The following is an 18,588-nucleotide window of genomic DNA, read 5'->3' on the forward strand; positions in this document are numbered from 1 at the left end:
GTTTGAAATATTATTTAAAAATTTTAGAACAGTGAAATTTAATGTGGATCAGTGGAATTGAAGTCGATTTTCCATATTTAGCCGAAATTGGAAAACTTAGTGACTAAATTGTAATTTTTGAAAATTTGGAAGGGCAAAGGTGGAAAGTGGATTTTTATTTGTTCATCTTTGACTTTGAAGATGATATAGATAAGACGGTGTCGTGGATGATGTTATAGCAATGGCAAAGTGGAAATTATCATATTTTAGTAAGGTTAAAATGGTAATTTCTAATTAAATGAATTTTAAATTCATTTATATTAAATTAAGACAAGCGTATATGTTAATTATAAAGAGAAATCAAGAATTTTCAGCCCTTATTCTTGCTCAAGTCGTGCACCCCATAGCTAGGTAAGGAGAAATTTTTATTTTTATTTTTAGGATTTTTTGATTGATTTTTGGATTTAACTATTAAAGAGAGAATTAATCCTCTTGAAATTCTCTATCATTTGGTCTAAAATTACATGAAAATCATGCTTATATGATGAGATTGGAGAGTAGGGTTTATGAAGACATGTTTGATTTTGAAGATTTGATGGAAGATCATTATGTTTTTGATGTTATAGATTATTTCTAAAGAATGTGTGATGATTAAAGCACTTAAAATCAAGCTTAATCATGTTCGGCCTAAACCTAGGGTTTTGAAGAATTTGTTCTTTGGATAAATTGTATTAGGGGTTTGATTGAAGAAGCTTTGAAATATTGTTTAGAGGTTGAATCCATGCTTGAAACAAGTTGGAAACCATGAAAATCCTACCCTATAAAATTCGACCATGGTGTTTTGAGGTGAGAAAAATTATGGGAAAATGATACAAGGGCTGGAAATAATGTAGGAAGGATTCTACAAGTTTTAGAAAGTTTTTGGGACAATTTTATAATATTGTGAAAGTGTAGGGACTTATTCAAAAATTATGAATAGTTAAAGGATTAATATGAAAATGTTAAAAAGATGATGTACTATGCTGGAACTGAAATTTAGAATGTTGAATTTGATGTTTGAATGTAAATTTGAATCATTTTGGAAAATTGGTGAAGTTTGAGGACTAAATTACAAATATGGGAAAATTAGTGACTTGAGTGAAAATGGTGTAAATGTTGAGGTATTTTGCTGGAATTATATGCTGGAAATTTTAGTAATTAATTTGAAGTGATCATAATGGTGAAGAACATTACGAATTAATTGGAAAAGTTGAAATGAATTCAAAAAGAATTCATAATTAGTGGTCAAAATGTGAAGTTTGAAAATATTGTGTGCCTTAGTGATGAATATGGATAAAAAGGGACTTGAAAGGTTAATTTGAAGCTTTAAGATCAACATTTATGTTGTAACAAGGAATTAATATCGAATGACTACCAAAAGAATTTTAAGAATTTATTTTTCTATTGTGTGTCTATGTTAATAAGATTCTAACATGTGATTTAAAATATATATATGTTTTGTAAATGGTGTCCATTTAGATTATGTTTGAAATCAAGATCAAGCAATATTAAAGCTAAGGAGAAGGCTAAGGAGAAGCTTAAGGATGAATTTGCATTACTAAGGAAGGTTTACAAGTTAAGGACACCAAGTGAGTGCATATTTGATTCGTATTTATGTTATCGTGCAAACATTGACTTGCGATGAGCCAGTGACGAAGTTGCTATGATAAGAAGTGACTCCTAAATGTTATGAAATTTTTGTTATTCATGCATATATGTTCATTTGGTAAGCTAATAGAATTAATAAATAAGCCAGGGATGCAAATTAGTGAAATCTACATAGATTTGTGAGCTGAACAGTAAGTTTAGAAAATCATCATAAATTCTAAAAAAATGATTAGAAGATTATTTTTATACCGTTTAATTCTTATATTAGTCTAGTTTCATTTAAAACAAACGACTACTGATTTCTTGGAGTATCCGAAAAGATATAAATTTTTAATCAATGATAGGCAAGAAAACATAGCAGCAAATTCTGCTAAAAAACAATTTCTATAAGTCAGCTTTGGAAATTCACTATAAATTGTACAAATTGAAATAGAAGAACTGTCTTATATGGTTAGATTTGTATTTGAGTCTAGTTTTCAGTTGTCTAATTGGAATAATTTTTTAGTGTGTATATTAATACATAATAATATTTTTTTGAAGGTAGTGCAAACTGTTAGAGTATGAAATTATGTAATATTTCCATAATGCTTATATAAAAGTTTATGAATGATTTTTTGGTGTGAATTACCTAATATATTTTATATGATATTTTTTGAAACGATATCCGAATGATTTTACGAAATGATTATGAAGAACTATTTTTTTAATGATAGAATATTTCCTAAATGCTTATGTGAAGATTTTATGGATGATTTAAGGCATGAACTGCTCAAGTTATGTTTTTATGATGATGAATTAAAAATGAATCTGATTTGGGAATAATGATTATTAAATGAATATGATATGATCTGAAAGCCTATTGTATGTTGCATTGAGAGTCGTAGGTACAATTGACATGTTATGAGGTGGAGTTATTCTGATTTTGATCTGGTACATTTGGTATAGCACTTGGAGTGCATATTCTGATTCTGATGACAACACCATGAAGCGCTTATTGTGTACACTCATCTGACTCATGTACTTTGAATTTTCATAAATATGCATTGGGCTATGAATCTAAAGTAAAGATACAAATATGAAAGTAAATTATGAGTTTGGAAATCAATTTTGAATCTAAAAATGAATTCTGAAGTGTAAAAGTATTGGTTATAGAACTGAAATGAGAAAAAGAATATGACATAATTATTATGTTTGATATTGATTATCATGGTTTTGACAAAATCTTGAGATGATTTTAAGGTTTCTGATTGGGAAAAGCAACTTGAATAAGTCGGTTTGAATATTTAATGATTTTATTTGAATTCAAGTTTAATGTTTTAAATTGATATAATATTATTAAGTTGTTTTATATTTGATATCACCTTAGTTTGTTTATAATGCCTCACAAAGTGCCTCAGTAAGTGTATATATTAAGAAGAGCAAGTGAAGTAAGGAGTTGAGCGGCCATTAATCAATAAAGAAAAGTTACAAGTATCAGTGATACATTCTACTATTTTAAATTTTCTAGATGGCATATAGAAGAATAAGAAAAGTCTAAGATATGTTATTATGGTTATAAATACGAATTTAAGTTTTGTGTTTTAGATTTAGTTATATTTTATTAAAATAAAGAAATTTTTTAAATTAGACAATTATTAGGCAGTTTACTTTATGATAGGAAATAGTATAGAACTGTCTAGTTGATTTCTGAAACTGATACTGATTTGGATGTTTAAATATTATACTATGATTTTACATGATTATATTATTCTATTAGAAGGATTAAATTGGATAAGTTTTAAAAATTTAAATTTGTATTGATTTTCACTATAGTATGTTTGTAAATGTTATGTGACATTTTTTACTTGTATTTAGGTACATATATGGCTTAACGGTGTTACATCGGATACTAACATTAACTATTTGTAATAAATTGATCACTGATCATTAATAGTTGTTATTGAAAGAACGAAAATCTGTGGCGTGTTAAACCGATGATTTAACATCAATTTGTCACACTAGACAACCACATAAAGGGGGTTTGACTCTCCAAAACTTTTGACAGATAACCTTCGACACTAGACGAACTCTGCCTAATATCTTCTTCATTGGCTTTGTCCGATATCTTTCTCATTGGCTGTCAAGCTCCCACCTAATTATAAAATACAAAAACACAAGATAAAAAGGAGATGAACAACAACAACAAAAGTTAACACTTCATCGACATAGAAAAAGGACCCTCACACTATCGACTATCCCTCAACACCTCTCCCTCAAACACCAAATCGAACCCTCGCTGAAACCCCAAACCCAAAACACCAATTGCCTCATCACCCTTTGATATATCACCACTATCCTCATTCTATAACTCACCTGAGCTTCCCTCACCTTTCAATTTAACTAACACTGAACTTTTATCACATGATAAAAGTTTTCATTATAAAATATGATATTCTTTAAAGAGCTGGGCAAAGATGCATGGCCGTGTGAAACAATCACAGCGGCACCGATAGCCCTCTCTCCCTGCACGCCCCACAACGCCAACTTCAACGTACTAGTACATCTCTTTTACCAACGCCACTTTCATTGTTCTTTGAATATATATTATTTATAGAAATTAAGTATTCTAAATAATAAGGAAAATGGTAGGATTAGGAGAGTTTTTTTGTTGTTGAAAATAACCAATATATTTCATTTATCGAAAGTCGTATCAAAGACTAAACAAATACATTCAAAACTATCGAAATTAAAATATAACAATGATCGCTTAGTGATAGTCTGATAAACAAAACAATTAATAAGTGGAGCAACGAAACCGAACACACCAACGACTTTGATGCTCAAAACATGGAGGAGAGAAACTTGAAGAAGAACCAAAATTGCCAACGGAAAAAGTGATCTCCCCTTAACAGTAATCACATTCGACACATATATACGTTAGCCAACGAACCGTCTTGTAGTCTGATAAACAAAACAATTAATAAGTGGAGCAACGAAACTGACACACACCAACGACTTTGATGCTCAAAACATGGAGGAGAGAAACTTGAAGAAGAACCAAAATTGCCAACGGAAAAAGTGATCTCCCCTTAACAGTAATCACATCCGACACATATATACGTTAGCAAACGAACCGTCTTGTACAAACGAACAGAGGAACCGAGCATCGGGAAAGCAATCAATCATGTATTCAGTGAAAAACAAAAGACCAAGAAGAATACCAATAACAAAAATCTGCAACGAGAATCTAAAACACTGGTAGCCATGATACCTTTACTAGAAAAAAAGCCAAGGAAAATTATTATTGAAAATCCGATAAAAAAATAAAAAATGACATGGAAGACCACTACCGCTGCCATGAAACAAAGAAATTTTAAAAACTGCACAGTAAACTATGTAACTTCCGCATAGCACTTTGTGAAAGAGTGGGTTACACAAGAGTAGAATACAATTTTATTTTAGGAGAGTTAAATTTGATGTGCTAGGCTTTTAATAACAAACATTAGATTCCTTCCGGAAGACAAGCTAACCCCAACGTGAAGAAGAAGAAGAAGAATGCACCAAAAACAAAAGGACAGAAGAAATAGCATAATAAGGCCAGCTTCTATTGGACTCATTCTTAAATAGCTGTCTCTTTGAGCTCACCATCAAAACTAAACTTAAGTCAAATAAAATTCATCAATCCCGATAAAAAAACAAGGTAGTGAAGGTTTACTGCCGGAATAGCCTGCATGGTTGATGTTCTTGGTCGAGATGGATGCTTGCAGAAGCTAAAGATCTCATAGGCAGGGCGTTGTTAGGTGGAGGTTGACAAGGTGGTCCACTTTTTTTTATGGCGGTGACGATACTCACCCGATATAGAGAAAACTCATGACGTGTTAAAGGACAAGAATTAGGCTTAATTCATGAGGTGAAATTTGTATTCCATGATATAGACAGAGTAAGGTTAAGAGCTTGAGGGCTAATAGTGAGAAATTAGTAATTGCATTAGCAATTCATTAACACAGAGTGAGAGAGACCGAGAGGGATGATGATGGGTAACGGATGAACGGTGACTGACTAGAATTTAACGATAACGAAGTCAACGGCTACAAACTAGGGGGTGGTGGAGGTATCAATTAATGGGCAAAGGTTTATCTCAAAACCATTTTCTGTGTTATTTGCATTTTATAACACGGTGGGAGTTTGAGAATGAAGAAGATATTAGGCAGAGCTGTTGGAGGTTACCAGTTAAAAGTTTTGGGGGAGTCAAACCCCTTTTTATGTGGTTGTCTTGTGTGGTAAAATGATGCCAAATCATCGGTTTAATGCGCCACATCATATTTCTATTACTCTCAGTAACGTTGTTAACGGCTAGTGATTAATTTATTACAAATAGATAAAATTACTCATTAATTTATTATTTTTAAAACTTCAATGGAAAAAACGAAAACTTACTCGAATATTAATGTTCATTTGTATATTTTACCTATATTTTATCCCCTAGACTACCACTTATGCACCATTTCAAACAAAATTCTAATTCTAATTTGAAGTCTCATTCCCTCGGGTCACCTTAATACGATCTGGAACACAAACGTATCGATTTCACTTATGAGGGAGAACTTGCATCGTATCGTATTAATCATTGTGTTGTTAATTTAAATTATAAGATTGACGTAAATCAAGTGACTTTAAAGGTTGAGAGATTGTTATTCTTTGAGATATCATGTTCGAGCACGACGTATGCAGAGAGTACGAGTGTTAATTGTCAAATAGTTGAGAGTCTTTGAATATATACTAACTTGTATTTACTTCAAATTAATCAAAAAATTATAAGCTTTAAATCTGATTTGGTGCAAATTTAAATTAAATATATATTTTCCTCATTTCAAATTTAAAGAGAACGAAAAATAATCTACCTCAACAAATTGCTTCAAAGAAGCACTAGTGGTAGAATACTACCCTGTCACGGTATGGACCCGGCTTCGATTCCCGGCTAGCCCATCAAAGAAGCGATGACGATGACTGCGTTCTGTTGAAGGAATAGGGTTCTTCACAACCGTCTGATATCTTCTAGACGATTATCGGCGCTTCAGAGCTTCTTCTCTTTTTTCATTTTCAGTTCTTTGGCGTTATGGTTTCATCTTTCATGCAAAGCAAATAAAACAATTCTAATGCCAATTTCAATATCTCCCATTTTCCTAAACCACTCCAAATAGTTTCCCAAGGATTCAATCTTGAATGGCTTCTACCCGCTTTACCCATCATCTTCACCCACCCTTCTCTATTGTAGAGACCTGCAAATCCATGGACCAACTCAAACAAATCCCATGCCGAACAATAACATTAGGCCTAGCAAAAGCACCTGTCTTCCACAACTAAGCTATTTCATTTTGCTATTTGAACAAAGCCGGCGACATGGACCATGCACTCAAATTGTTCGACCAAATTCCTGAATTGAAAAGCGTCTTCCTTTGGAACACAATGATCAAAGGCTACTCTAGGATTGATTCTCCAAAACATGGGATTTCAGTGTATCTAAACATGCTGAGACAGAATGTTAAGCCTGATAATTACACCTTCCCTTTCCTTCTCAAGGGTTTCCACAGGAATGTTGGGTTTTCATGCGGGAAACAGTTGCATTGTCATGTGGTGAATTTCGGGCTATGTTCTATTGTCTTTGTGCAAAATGCTTTGATCCACATGTATTCATTGTGTGGTCAAAGGGAAATGGCACGTCGGCTTTTCGATATTAGTCGTAAAACCGACGCGATTACTTGGAATGTGATTATAACCGGATATAATCGAATGAAGCGATACGATGAAACATGTAAGCTTTTTGACGAGATGGAGAAGAATGGAGTGGTTCCTTCTTCGGTTACTTTGGTTTCGTTGCTGTCCGGCATGTTCTAAATTGAGAGATTTGGAGGCCGGCAAGCGGATTCACAACTATATTGAAAGATGCGAGATAGAACGTAGGTTGATTTTGGATAATGCTTTGATGGATATGTATGCAGCTTGTGGAGAAATGGATGTAGCGGTTGCGATTTTCGATAGGATGAAAACAAGGGATGTGATTTCATGGACTACAATGGCTTCAGGGTTTATAAACAAGGGAGGCATCGATTTGGCAAGAAGTTATTTCGATCAAATGCCCGAAAGATATAATGTTTCATGGACTGCAATGATCGACGGATATATTAGAGTGAATTGTTTTAAAGGGGCTTTGGTATTGTTCCGACAGATCCAATCATCGAATATACGGCCGGATGAGTACACTATTGTGAATATTCTCACAGCTTGTGCTCATCTCGGGGCATTACAGATAGGAGAATGGATCGAGATCTATATTGACAGAAACAAGGTCAAGAATGATGTCTTTCTGGGAAATGCTTTGATTGACATTTATTCCAAATGCGGTAGTGTCGTAAAAGCGCAAAGAGTATTCTCCAACATGCCACGAAAGGACAAATTTGCATGGACAGCCATGATTGTTGGCCTTGTTATTAATGGCTATGGTGAAGAAGCTCTTGGTATGTTCTATGAAATGCTAAGAGCTTCTATAAAACCAGATGAGATAACTTACATTGGTGTTCTTTGTGCCTGTAGTCATGCCGGCATGGTACATGAAGGACGGAAGTTCTTTGCTAGCATGACTACCGAACATGAGATTGAACCCAATGTAATGCACTACGGGTGTATGGTTGATCTTCTAGGTCGAGCGGGACATTTGCGAGAAGCTTGCGAGGTTATAAAGAATATGCCAATGGAACCAAATACAGTTGTTTGGGGAGCTCTTCTTGGTGCTTGTAGAGTTCATAAAGACGTTGGAATTTCCAAAATGATGGCTAAACAGATTCTCGAATTAGAACCCCGAAATGGGGCTGTTTATGTTCTATTGTGCAATATATATGCATCTTGCAAAAGATGGGATAATCTGCATGAACTAAGGGAGTCAATGATGCAAAGAGGAATCAAGAAGACCCCAGGCTGCAGTTTGATTGAGATGAATGGAGTTGTTCACGAATTTGTTGCCGGTGACCGTTCACATCCTCAGTCAAGAGAAATTTTCTTGAAGTTAGATAGCATGACAAGGGACTTAAAACTTGCTGGGTATTCTCCGGACACTTCCGAGGTTTTCCTTGACATGGGGGAGGAGGATAAGGAGAGCACATTGTACAGGCACAACGAAAAGCTAGCATTAGCCTTCGGGCTTGTTAGCTCGGAACCTGGGGTTACCTTAAGGATAGTGAAGAACCTTAGAATGTGTGTAGATTTTCACATCGTGGCGAAACTAGGGTCGAAGTTGTACGATAGAGAAGTGATCATTCGAGACCAAACTCGGTTCCATCATTTCCAGCTTGGCTCAAGTTCATGTAAAGATTATTGGTGAGAGTTGAATTAGACTTCCTCAATTACATTAGTCGTGTTCAGGGATTTATAAAACCGTCCACCAGTGGAATAACGACTGTTATATAACAGTAAAAGTAACGTCCGAAACTGTTATTGCACAACCATGATATCCGTAATAACCATAGTAACACATACTATTGTCACAATCATAATAAAAGCAATACGAACGAGAACAAGACCATAGATGCAATTTAAATCCCGGATGATGATCATGACTGATGTATATAGGAAGCCGTTGCGTGGCAAGGTACTGGATGTTTCTGATCTGGCCTTGTAGCCACAGTCACAACTCTTGAAAATTATTCAGGATAATACAATCGTATAAATAATTGTTATAAAATCGTATAGATGCAGTAATCTAAACAATAATTGCAATTAATTAATTAATTATCAGTTAAAAACAATTCCTCAAGTGTTAGCCCCAAAAGAATTTAAGATAAAAGTTGAAACCGGCAAATACAAAGAATTATCCATTCTATTCTTTAATCTAAACAATTAATTAATTAACTTTTACTACTTACAACCATTACGACTATTATGTTAATGCTTTAGCTACCACTTAACTTTGTGGGCAAAAAGAATTGTTGATCAGATAACGATGTTCACTTATTTTCCATCCACAAACTTCAAAAACCCGAACCATCCTCTACAGGAAGATTGAGATCCGGCAGCTCAAAGGACGTTTCGTTGCGGCTTGCCATTCCCATATTCCATCCTTCGGAACGTCGATTAGGCATAGGCGGTTTGTCTTCGTTGCACGCTATGCTTGCATGACAAGTTGCTTCTCTTTGTTGGTGTACCTCTGATATTGCATCGTTCGGATGCAGATGCGAGTGATAATCGAACTGTCGAGTAGAGAGAAACGAGAGTGAGAATCAGTACTTGGAAGCCACATGCAGAGAGCTTTGCTTCATATCATGTAACATATGAAGGCTTAACAGAAAACAACACACTCATAAATGTCCCAAAAGTAGGAGAAAACTCTTTCACCTTCATTCTCTTGGAGCTTTCATTTGAGGCTCTCGCTTTCTCGAATTCGAGCTTTCTGTTCAACGTTTCGTTTTCGGTTCTGACATTCTGGAATTTGAGCTTCACCATTTCCAGTTCCTGTTCAATGGAAAACATTTCAAAATAAGAAAGAGATGTTCCAAATACAAGTATTGAGATATATAAAGGCGGCAGAGAACACTTGCATAAGAAGTTAAAGAACGTACATTCTTCAAACTTTTGTTTTCCTTTAAGTGTGAACTTATGTCCTCCTTAAGTTCAGCTAGTGTCTGCCAAAAAAAAAATTACAAATCCAAGAGAATAGTTTAGTCTCTAAATTTGGCAACTTCTCTCAACTTGGTTCCTAAACATTTTTGTCCACATTAGTTCTCGAACATGATAAAATTTTCCTTTTTACTCCTTTTGATGACCTGGTACTCCAAGATTATGTCAAGTAGTACACTTAGAGTATGCTGTGTCAACAAAAGGATTAAAAAAAGGTGAAAATCGAAATCTGTGGGCTAAAATGAATAAAAAGGAAGTTCAGAGATCCATGGTTAACCCTTTTAAAAAAATTAAAAAATTAACTTAATCCTTTGCAATATCTTGGTCGAGTCGTGAAAATTACATTTTTGATCCTCTTAAAAATATACTTATTTAATTTTAATATAAAATTCCTGACATCATCGTGATCAAGACCAAATGTAAATCTCGAAACCTTAGACCAAATAAAAAAAAAAGTAAACATTAGTATTAGGTCAAAATTGTTGAAAGAGGTCACCTTTTTCCTTCTAAACCGCTTGGGAGGAGTTATCTCGTTTGTCGTCTCAACCTGAATAAAAAAAACAAGAGTAAAGGGAATATAAACAAGTCAATAATATTTAGGTCAAATTTTGTCATCAGCCACCCAAGTATGTTTTGATTTGATCATTTTACTTTTTCTATTCTTTTAATTTTAAAATTTCAATCCTAACCTAAATCACAATGACTTAAAGTAATTAAACCCCGTTGAAATATATTCAAAAGATCATTTTAGTTATTAAATTTATAAGCTAATCATAAATTTTTTTTTGTATCAGAATATGACAAAATTATTATTTAATTAATAAAAAATTATTATAATAATCATTTTTTAATAGTTCGATAAATATAACCAGAGGTAGAGAGATAATTTCAGGATTTGGTAGAGCCAACTAATAACCAACCAGCAAACAAAATGTCTGGCTTATGCCTTAAATTTGGTGGCAAAAGTGGTCCCCACATAGTGAGTTTCCACCTAATTTTATATTGTCTCCACTTTGTATGCCATTTGCCACTACCACCAAGGGGCATACTTTTTTTCTCCAACTACAGCCTGTCACCCCCACAATCACTGCCCAATCAAAAGAAGCAAAAACACTGTCATGCGTACCCAGTGAATGACACGTCAGATCAAAGAGAAAATTCTGTGGTCGCTACCACATTGGATAATTACCCTCACTCAAACAGAACGCATTTTTTGAAGTACATACAAGGCTGAAAGCCACTAACCCTAAACCACACGCAAAACAACCTATTTTGCCACGATGATACGCCACCCCGATAATTCAGGCCGATTATATCTTTCTTTTTCACCATGTTACCCCTTGGAAATTCCCATTGGTTTGACTATTACTCAAAGACAATTTCGTCATTTTAATTTATCAATATCGGATACTCAACTCGATAAAAAGAGAAAACTAAATTTTATAAAATATTAAAAAGGTTTGATTCAATTCGATTTAAAATTGTCGAAAAATACGGATAAAAGGGTTTTTTTAGACTTTTCGACAAGTGGACGACACGAGTATCATTGCGAGGATGATGAAAAGACCAAAAAAAATGAATCTATGCGTTGAATGGAAGTCACCGGGATTCATCATCGAAGAATAAAAGAAAAGGGTATTTCGGTCAACGCAGGGGAAAAATCTATCCGGTTACCGGAAACGATGCTCGATCTGAGGTCAAATTACGCTGAAGCCCTGAATATAGACTCACTGAAAATACGACACGGCGACAGCAAGAGAAACTACCGAACTTGAAACCAGAGTCAACAACACGACTCACTGAGTCCTAACAAAAAGAAAAAGAAAAAGAACAAGAAAAAGACGCGAACCTTAGATCTAGAGTTGTCAACCGGCTTCAAAGGAGGACGGCTAGACTCCTCGTAGCCGTCACAACTACCGCTTCCACTAAAAGATACGCCACCGCTCCAAGAAAGCGGCGTGTTGGGGCTGGCACGAGTCGGCTCGGCTTTCTTCTTAAGAGATTGCTTGGACCGGCGTTGACGGACTCTCCACTCGAGTTGTAAAGCTTTGAACGTGGCGTTGCCTGACCGCGACGGTGGAGACACCGGTTGGAAAAGACTGAGTAAGACCTTTGCCGCCAACGTGGAATCAGTCAAAGCTTGAGTGACCCATTCATCTTCACTCATACTCCAACTTCGTTGAGTTTTCCGAGAAAAAAATGGAAGATTAAAGCAAGGAATAAAAAGAAAGAAAATGGTAACGAGGAACAGAAAACATGTATTTATAATTTATACCAAAAGAAGAATAGGACAGATGCTTGGTTTTAAAGTCATGCGGAGTGGTTTTATGATTGGGACAAAATATTCTATCAGTCCCTGTGCTTTGGAAATATTTATTTATAATACTTGTATTTAACAAGTTCAAAATTAAAGGTTAATTTCTTAAATCAAATTTTGTTCTATATTTGAATTGTCCGTTTAGCCCTATACTATAATTTAGTAATTTAAGTCCCTATACTTCTTAAAATTTTAATTTTATTGTTAGTCATGAAACAAATAACAAACATAGTAACTTTACCAAATTTTGATAGAAAATATCAATTTGGATTGAGATTTATTTATTTTAAATAGTTTGGAGCGACTATAAGATAGTATATGCTCATAATTTTCTTAACTTATTGACATCGCACATATATCCTTCAGACATAGCAACTCGAACTCAGGTCCTTTAGAGAGAATAACATTCTATTTTATAGAACTCAATGAGTTTTGGATTATAATTTATAAACAGGGAGATTAGGTGAATTTTATTTTAGGTAAATTATATGGATGGTCACTAAACTTTTAAAATTTATATTATAATAGTTAAACTTTTTATTTGTTTTCATTGTTGTCACAATTATTAGATGTCGTAAAGAAAAAACTAACATGATATTAAAAAATGCTTAGCTTCTTTATTCAAATCGGTAGTTAGCAGTCATCTTTTTATCATCGTTAAATGGCCTATCCTGATGAAAAGATCATTTAATTTCCTCTATTTCTTAAAACTCATCCAAACGTCTTTTAATCTCTTCAAATTATAAACGAAATTAAAATCTTAAACTTTACGAGCCCCAAATGTCAATAGTAGAATCCATGTATTTTAAAAGTTTGGTGATCAAAATGAAATACTCTAAAATTTAGTGGCCGTTAATGTAGTTTACCCTAGCTTTTCTAAGTATATGATGAAATCGCAAAATTTATTAAAATACAAGGACTGATGGGAAATTTTTAATTTTAACTAGCTACATTTATTGGATGGCTAGTATGACGCGTGGAGAAATCTGTGTAGGTTCGAGGTCACGTGATGTTCGGATTGGTTGGGAGTTAGGCCTTGAAAGGTCGAAAGGATTAAAAGTCAAAGCATAAAGTCCTCTAAAATTTTGAATATTGTTATGTTGCTTTTATATGATTACAAAAATATAAAAAAGTAATTAGATAAATTAGATAACAGATTAAAAATGTAATTATTAAACATAATAAATTACACTTATCATTTTATAAAAAAGAAAAAGAGGATTTTATTTATTTATGAAGATTGCGTTAAAAGTTAATATTTATAATTTAAAATCAATGGATGTTTTTTGAAATCTTGTAGTAACAACAAAAAAGTTGTTGAAAATAATATATAATTTTTAAAATTTTAGAAGTTATATTTTAAAATTATTATGTTGTTTCAAATCTATTATATGCATAGACTGTGTGAAGTTAGATGTTTGGCTTCTCCCAGAGTTTGGGGACTTGTTCGATACTAGAATCTGAACTATGGGCAATCCATGAAGCTCTAAGTCATGCTTGGAGGTTGGGATTTAGAAAGGTCGAAATTGAAACTCAGGAATCCTGACTGAAAAAATCAGCTCCATCATAGCTTCTTCACTAGTGGAATTGATACTAACACTACTGGGGCGTGGATGGAAAATTTGTTTGCGTGCATTAAATTAATCGCAAGAAGAATAAAGTTGAAAATTTTCTAGCGTGTTCCTGGAAGGACAGTGAGATAGATCATCACCCTCCGGTTGAAGTTGCAAGAAACTATTGCAAGTGCTTCAATTTAGTGTACAGTGTACTGCTATGACAAAAAAGAGTAAACTACATAAATTGTCACCGATTGTTTAAGATGATTACATTTTAATCACCCAATTTTTAAAACTTGTAATACAATTGAACTTAAAATTTATTTTCAGTAAAGTCCTCGTTAGTATTATTTGACGTGGCATGTAACTGTTGTAAACACACGTTTTTGTCCGGGTTATAATTGTTTTTATTTATTTTATTATTAATAATATTATTAATGCTATTATTTTTTTATTTATACAGATTACAAGATAGGCCCAAATTGCAAACCCTAATGGCCCATCATGTTAACATTTACGTTAACCCTAACTTAGAGTTAGCCACCCTCGCAGCCAGCAGAAGAGAAGACGCCTATGCCGCCGTCGCCGTCCAAGCTGAGCCAGCTTCCGCCGCTGTCACCAGACCGAGCCTCTCCCATTACTGCCACTTTTGGCACTTGTCGACGCCTCCGTTTCAATCAACCATCACCAGTCAATCGAGAAAATGAGGCCAAATCAGTAGAAAAATATATAAAATACAAACACATATATATTTTACTCAAGAAATCAAATCCAAGACTATCAACTGCCAAAATAGGGATAATCATAACCTAGTTTCTCGAAAATACAAGGGTAAATCAACGTCCATCAGCAGAAAGAAGATAAAGAGGAGGATAACAACCATTTTGAGAAGATGAACCAGTTCGGAGAGAAAGAGGAAGCGAATACAGAGAGAGCAATCAGAGGATTCGAAAAAAAAGGGAAAACAGAAACGGGAGAAGGCAGAGAGCATTTGAAACAAAGAAAGGAAGGAAGAGAAAGAGAGAAGAGACTTATCCTCGTTAGTCTTCGCCGAATAAAAGAAGGGTCACCGAAAAGAGAAGAAACCGAAAAGGTTTTCTTAGATCTACGCCATTCCATTCATTTTGGAGGCAATCAAACTCTGGATTCGTTCTCGGGGTGTTGAGATGATGCAACCCATAAAATTTGGGCTCGAAAAACCGTCGAAAGACGACGACGAACGGTGCCGTACGGCTGTCAGAGCTGGCTACTACGGAGATCGGTGATGGTCTCTCTCGCTGAGGTCTGATAGAGAAGAAAGAGTGGGGAGAAGGAGGAAAAAAAAAGAAAGAAGAAATGAAAGGAAAGTTGGAAAAAATGAGAAAAATGAGGTATTTAGACCTCAACCAAAACTATGTTGTTTCGTGTTATGGTTTCTGGATTCCATCGCATGGGCTAATCGCGTTCTAGGCCATATAATGTTTGTAATATTTTCATTTTAATCACTAAATACAACTTTTGATTTTATGATTTCAATCTATGAATTTTCTGTGTTTATATTTTAGTCACTATGCCTCTTATTTATATACTTTGGTTAAAGGTGATTTGATTTAGTAATTTTAATTTATAGCATTTTAGTCCGTATTATGGCATGTTCGAAAATGTTTTATTTATGCTTCTAGGTATTGTAATTTTTCCTTGATTTCATTTTGTTCATTCTTTTGGTTGAAAATTCATGAAATGATATGGATCAATATTCCGATGACCCATGTGACTTTTATTTATTCCGACTAGTCCTTATATTTTCGTATTGCTTTATTTTAGTCATTGTAAGTATATATGTGTATTTGTGTTTATACATTATACGTGTGTGTATCTAATTTCTTTTTTTGATTTTTATAATAAGCCTTTAATGAATATTAAATACTTTCCTTTTTATGTATAAGTTTATGACATATGCTTATATATATGTAACATCCTCAACACCGGGTTAGAGATTAGATTGGAAAATTTCAGAAATTGATGATTAAAGTATGATAATTGAATAGTTCAATGACTTATTGGAAATATTTTATGAAGGTTGTTTAGTAATTATTGAATGAATTAAAGTGTAAAATGATCATTTGACGAGTAAGATTTTTATTTTCCATTATAAGATAAGATAACCACGTGGAAGATGAGAGATTTCTCCAGAGTTCTCTTCTTCTCATTTCTTCTTCTTCTTCACGTGAAGCCATAAGCAAAGATACAGAACCTAAACGAGTTATGGAACCATTGACAAGTAAGATCGATCGGGGGAATATATAAGAGATCGATATTGACTAGTGAGGCAAGGTGAGTGCATACTTTTGATATCTTGTGTTAATGGAAATATGACTCGCGATGAGTCTATTTCCTATAGTAGAATGCATGAAGTCATGAACATGAGCATGGTTTGATATGATTATATGCACTATATGTTGATATGATTATATGCGCTGTATGTTGATATGTTTTGTGTGTGATACATGATTTATGAAAATATTATTATATATTAATGGGAAAGCATAAAATAAGTTATGTAATAGTATGCTTATAAAAGAAAAGCCATGTAAGTATATGCTATTTATAGAAAAATTAAGCCAAGGTTTATTGTGATATATAAGAATGAAATGTAAGTTGCACATAAGTGATAAGTCATGAAGATATGTGATTATGAGAAGATTTAAGAGAACCAAATATAAATAGAAATATAATAAATTAGGTGACTCTAGGAAAATAATAATAATAATAATAATAATAATATATAAATTAGGGGACATGAACATAAGGATGATACAAACCTATAGGATAAGCACTATAGGAAGTATGATATACTTAAAGGAAATTATGATATAGGAATTATCGAATGAAGAACTGTAAAATCCCTATGAGAAAAATTATAGGTGTTATATGAAACTGAATTAAATAAATAGAGTAAACTAGTATTTAAATATTGTGAGATAAGTGATATAAGTCATATGTTATTGAAAAGGTTAGTGTAATAAATCATGTAAACTGATAAAAGGGAAATGAGATAAGATAAGCAACAATTACCTATAAGATTCAAAAAAGATTATATGAATATGTAGCGTAAACTATATAAGGGAGACTTGGATATTATACGATTTAAGCATGAAATGAACATAAGATATAGTCAGGTGAAATTATTATGTGATATGAGTATATGAATATGTTAGATAAGTAATATAGAAAGGTCGATATGTTAAATGAAACTATGATCTAAAACTGTTAGATTTTTATATGATATGAAGTATAGTACCAAAGTCCTTGAAATCATATGAGGATGTTATAGGAATTAGAAATATAAATTATATGGCATTAATGTATCAATTATAGGAAAATGAGTACATGATGTTGTAATAAATTATAGAAAGTGGTGTAATGAAATTATATGAATAAGTGAAAGAGTAAAATAAGTTAATCAATATGGACCTAAATTATATTATGAATTAATGGTATAAGAATATGATATAAAATATGCAATAAGAATCTATGTGATATGACCTATGAGATCATATGAAATATTTTATGACTATGTGATTATATGAAAAATAATACAATTATATGTGATAAGCTCTGTGATATGTGAATCATATGAAAATGTTCTACGTGTAAGTGAACATGTGTCTATATGTATATGTGATATGTGATTTATATGATAGTGAGCTATATGAAAGAACTATGAGATTACATGTATATGTGAATGTGTGATAACATAAATATTAATGCCCATGTTATATGACATGAGAGCTAGAGGTATAGTTGGTATGCCAAGAGTCGAGGGTCTAGGCAGTCATTCGGGACATGTATGTATTCTTTGGAACATGTGTGAGGTCTTTTTGGACATATACTTGATCCTTAGCATATGTATATGATTCTTAAGGAATTTTCTACGTGGTCCTTAGGGACAATCTTATATGGCACTTCGGTGCATTTCTACGCGGCACTACGGTGCAATTCTACATGGCACTTCGGTGCATTAATACGAGTTATGGTGACAGCATTAGTGCACAACCTCAATAGACTCACATATCTATAGTTTTCACAGTGTGCATGGGTTAATCAAGAGATAATAACAAATATAATATATGTGATATGTATGTTTGGTAATGTTAAGTGTGTTACAGAAATCTCATGATGATACGTTTGTTAATTGGTATAGTTATATATGTGCTATATGATGTGTATGCATGGTGAGTAAAGGGTCATATGATCAAAGAAATCAATAATAATGATAAGAATTATAATAAAGATAAAGAATTGATATGCATATATCTGTAGTTATGTTTGATACATAATGCATTCCATAGTTTATGAAGTTTACATGAAGTATGCATAATAACAATTAGAAATGGTATATTATAGTAAATTTAATTATGCCTTCCTAAGTCATAGACTTAGCGTGTGATTGTTTCACACGTA

General features: G+C 33.3%; 2 protein-coding genes and 1 non-coding gene across 4 annotated transcripts; 2 read left to right on the forward strand and 1 right to left on the reverse strand.

Annotated features, from left to right (window-relative positions):
• The first annotated feature begins 6,597 nt into the window (after positions 1-6,597).
• On the forward strand, positions 6,598-6,688 carry LOC120196134. The gene has a single exon (XR_005523138.1). It is a non-coding gene; the product is annotated as a small nucleolar RNA snoR114 (small nucleolar RNA).
• Positions 6,689-6,747: 59 nt separating this feature from the next.
• On the forward strand, positions 6,748-8,980 carry LOC120196070 (putative pentatricopeptide repeat-containing protein At3g15930). The gene is given in 2 exon segments (XM_039197960.1): positions 6,748-7,488; positions 7,490-8,980. Coding segments are annotated over 2 exon segments (2,151 nt in total). The 5' UTR covers positions 6,748-6,828.
• Positions 8,981-9,337: 357 nt separating this feature from the next.
• On the reverse strand, positions 9,338-12,521 carry LOC120196071. Of its 2 annotated transcripts, XM_039197961.1 has the most exons (5): positions 12,122-12,521; positions 10,769-10,819; positions 10,215-10,277; positions 9,991-10,107; positions 9,338-9,845 (listed from the first exon to the last, which is right to left on the reverse strand). In XM_039197961.1, the coding sequence occupies exons 1-5, from the start codon at positions 12,437-12,439 to the stop codon at positions 9,627-9,629; spliced, it is 768 nt and encodes a 255-aa protein (XP_039053892.1). In that variant the 5' UTR covers positions 12,440-12,521; the 3' UTR covers positions 9,338-9,626. The 2 variants fall into 2 exon arrangements, with proteins under 2 accessions (XP_039053892.1, XP_039053893.1); XM_039197962.1 differs by lacking the exon at positions 10,215-10,277.
• Between the last annotated feature and the right edge of the window lie 6,067 nt (positions 12,522-18,588).

This window comes from Hibiscus syriacus, unplaced genomic scaffold (assembly GCF_006381635.1).
Source record: "Hibiscus syriacus cultivar Baekdansim isolate YM2019G1 unplaced genomic scaffold, ASM638163v2 tig00117026_pilon, whole genome shotgun sequence".
Classification (NCBI taxonomy): domain Eukaryota; kingdom Viridiplantae; phylum Streptophyta; class Magnoliopsida; order Malvales; family Malvaceae; genus Hibiscus; species Hibiscus syriacus.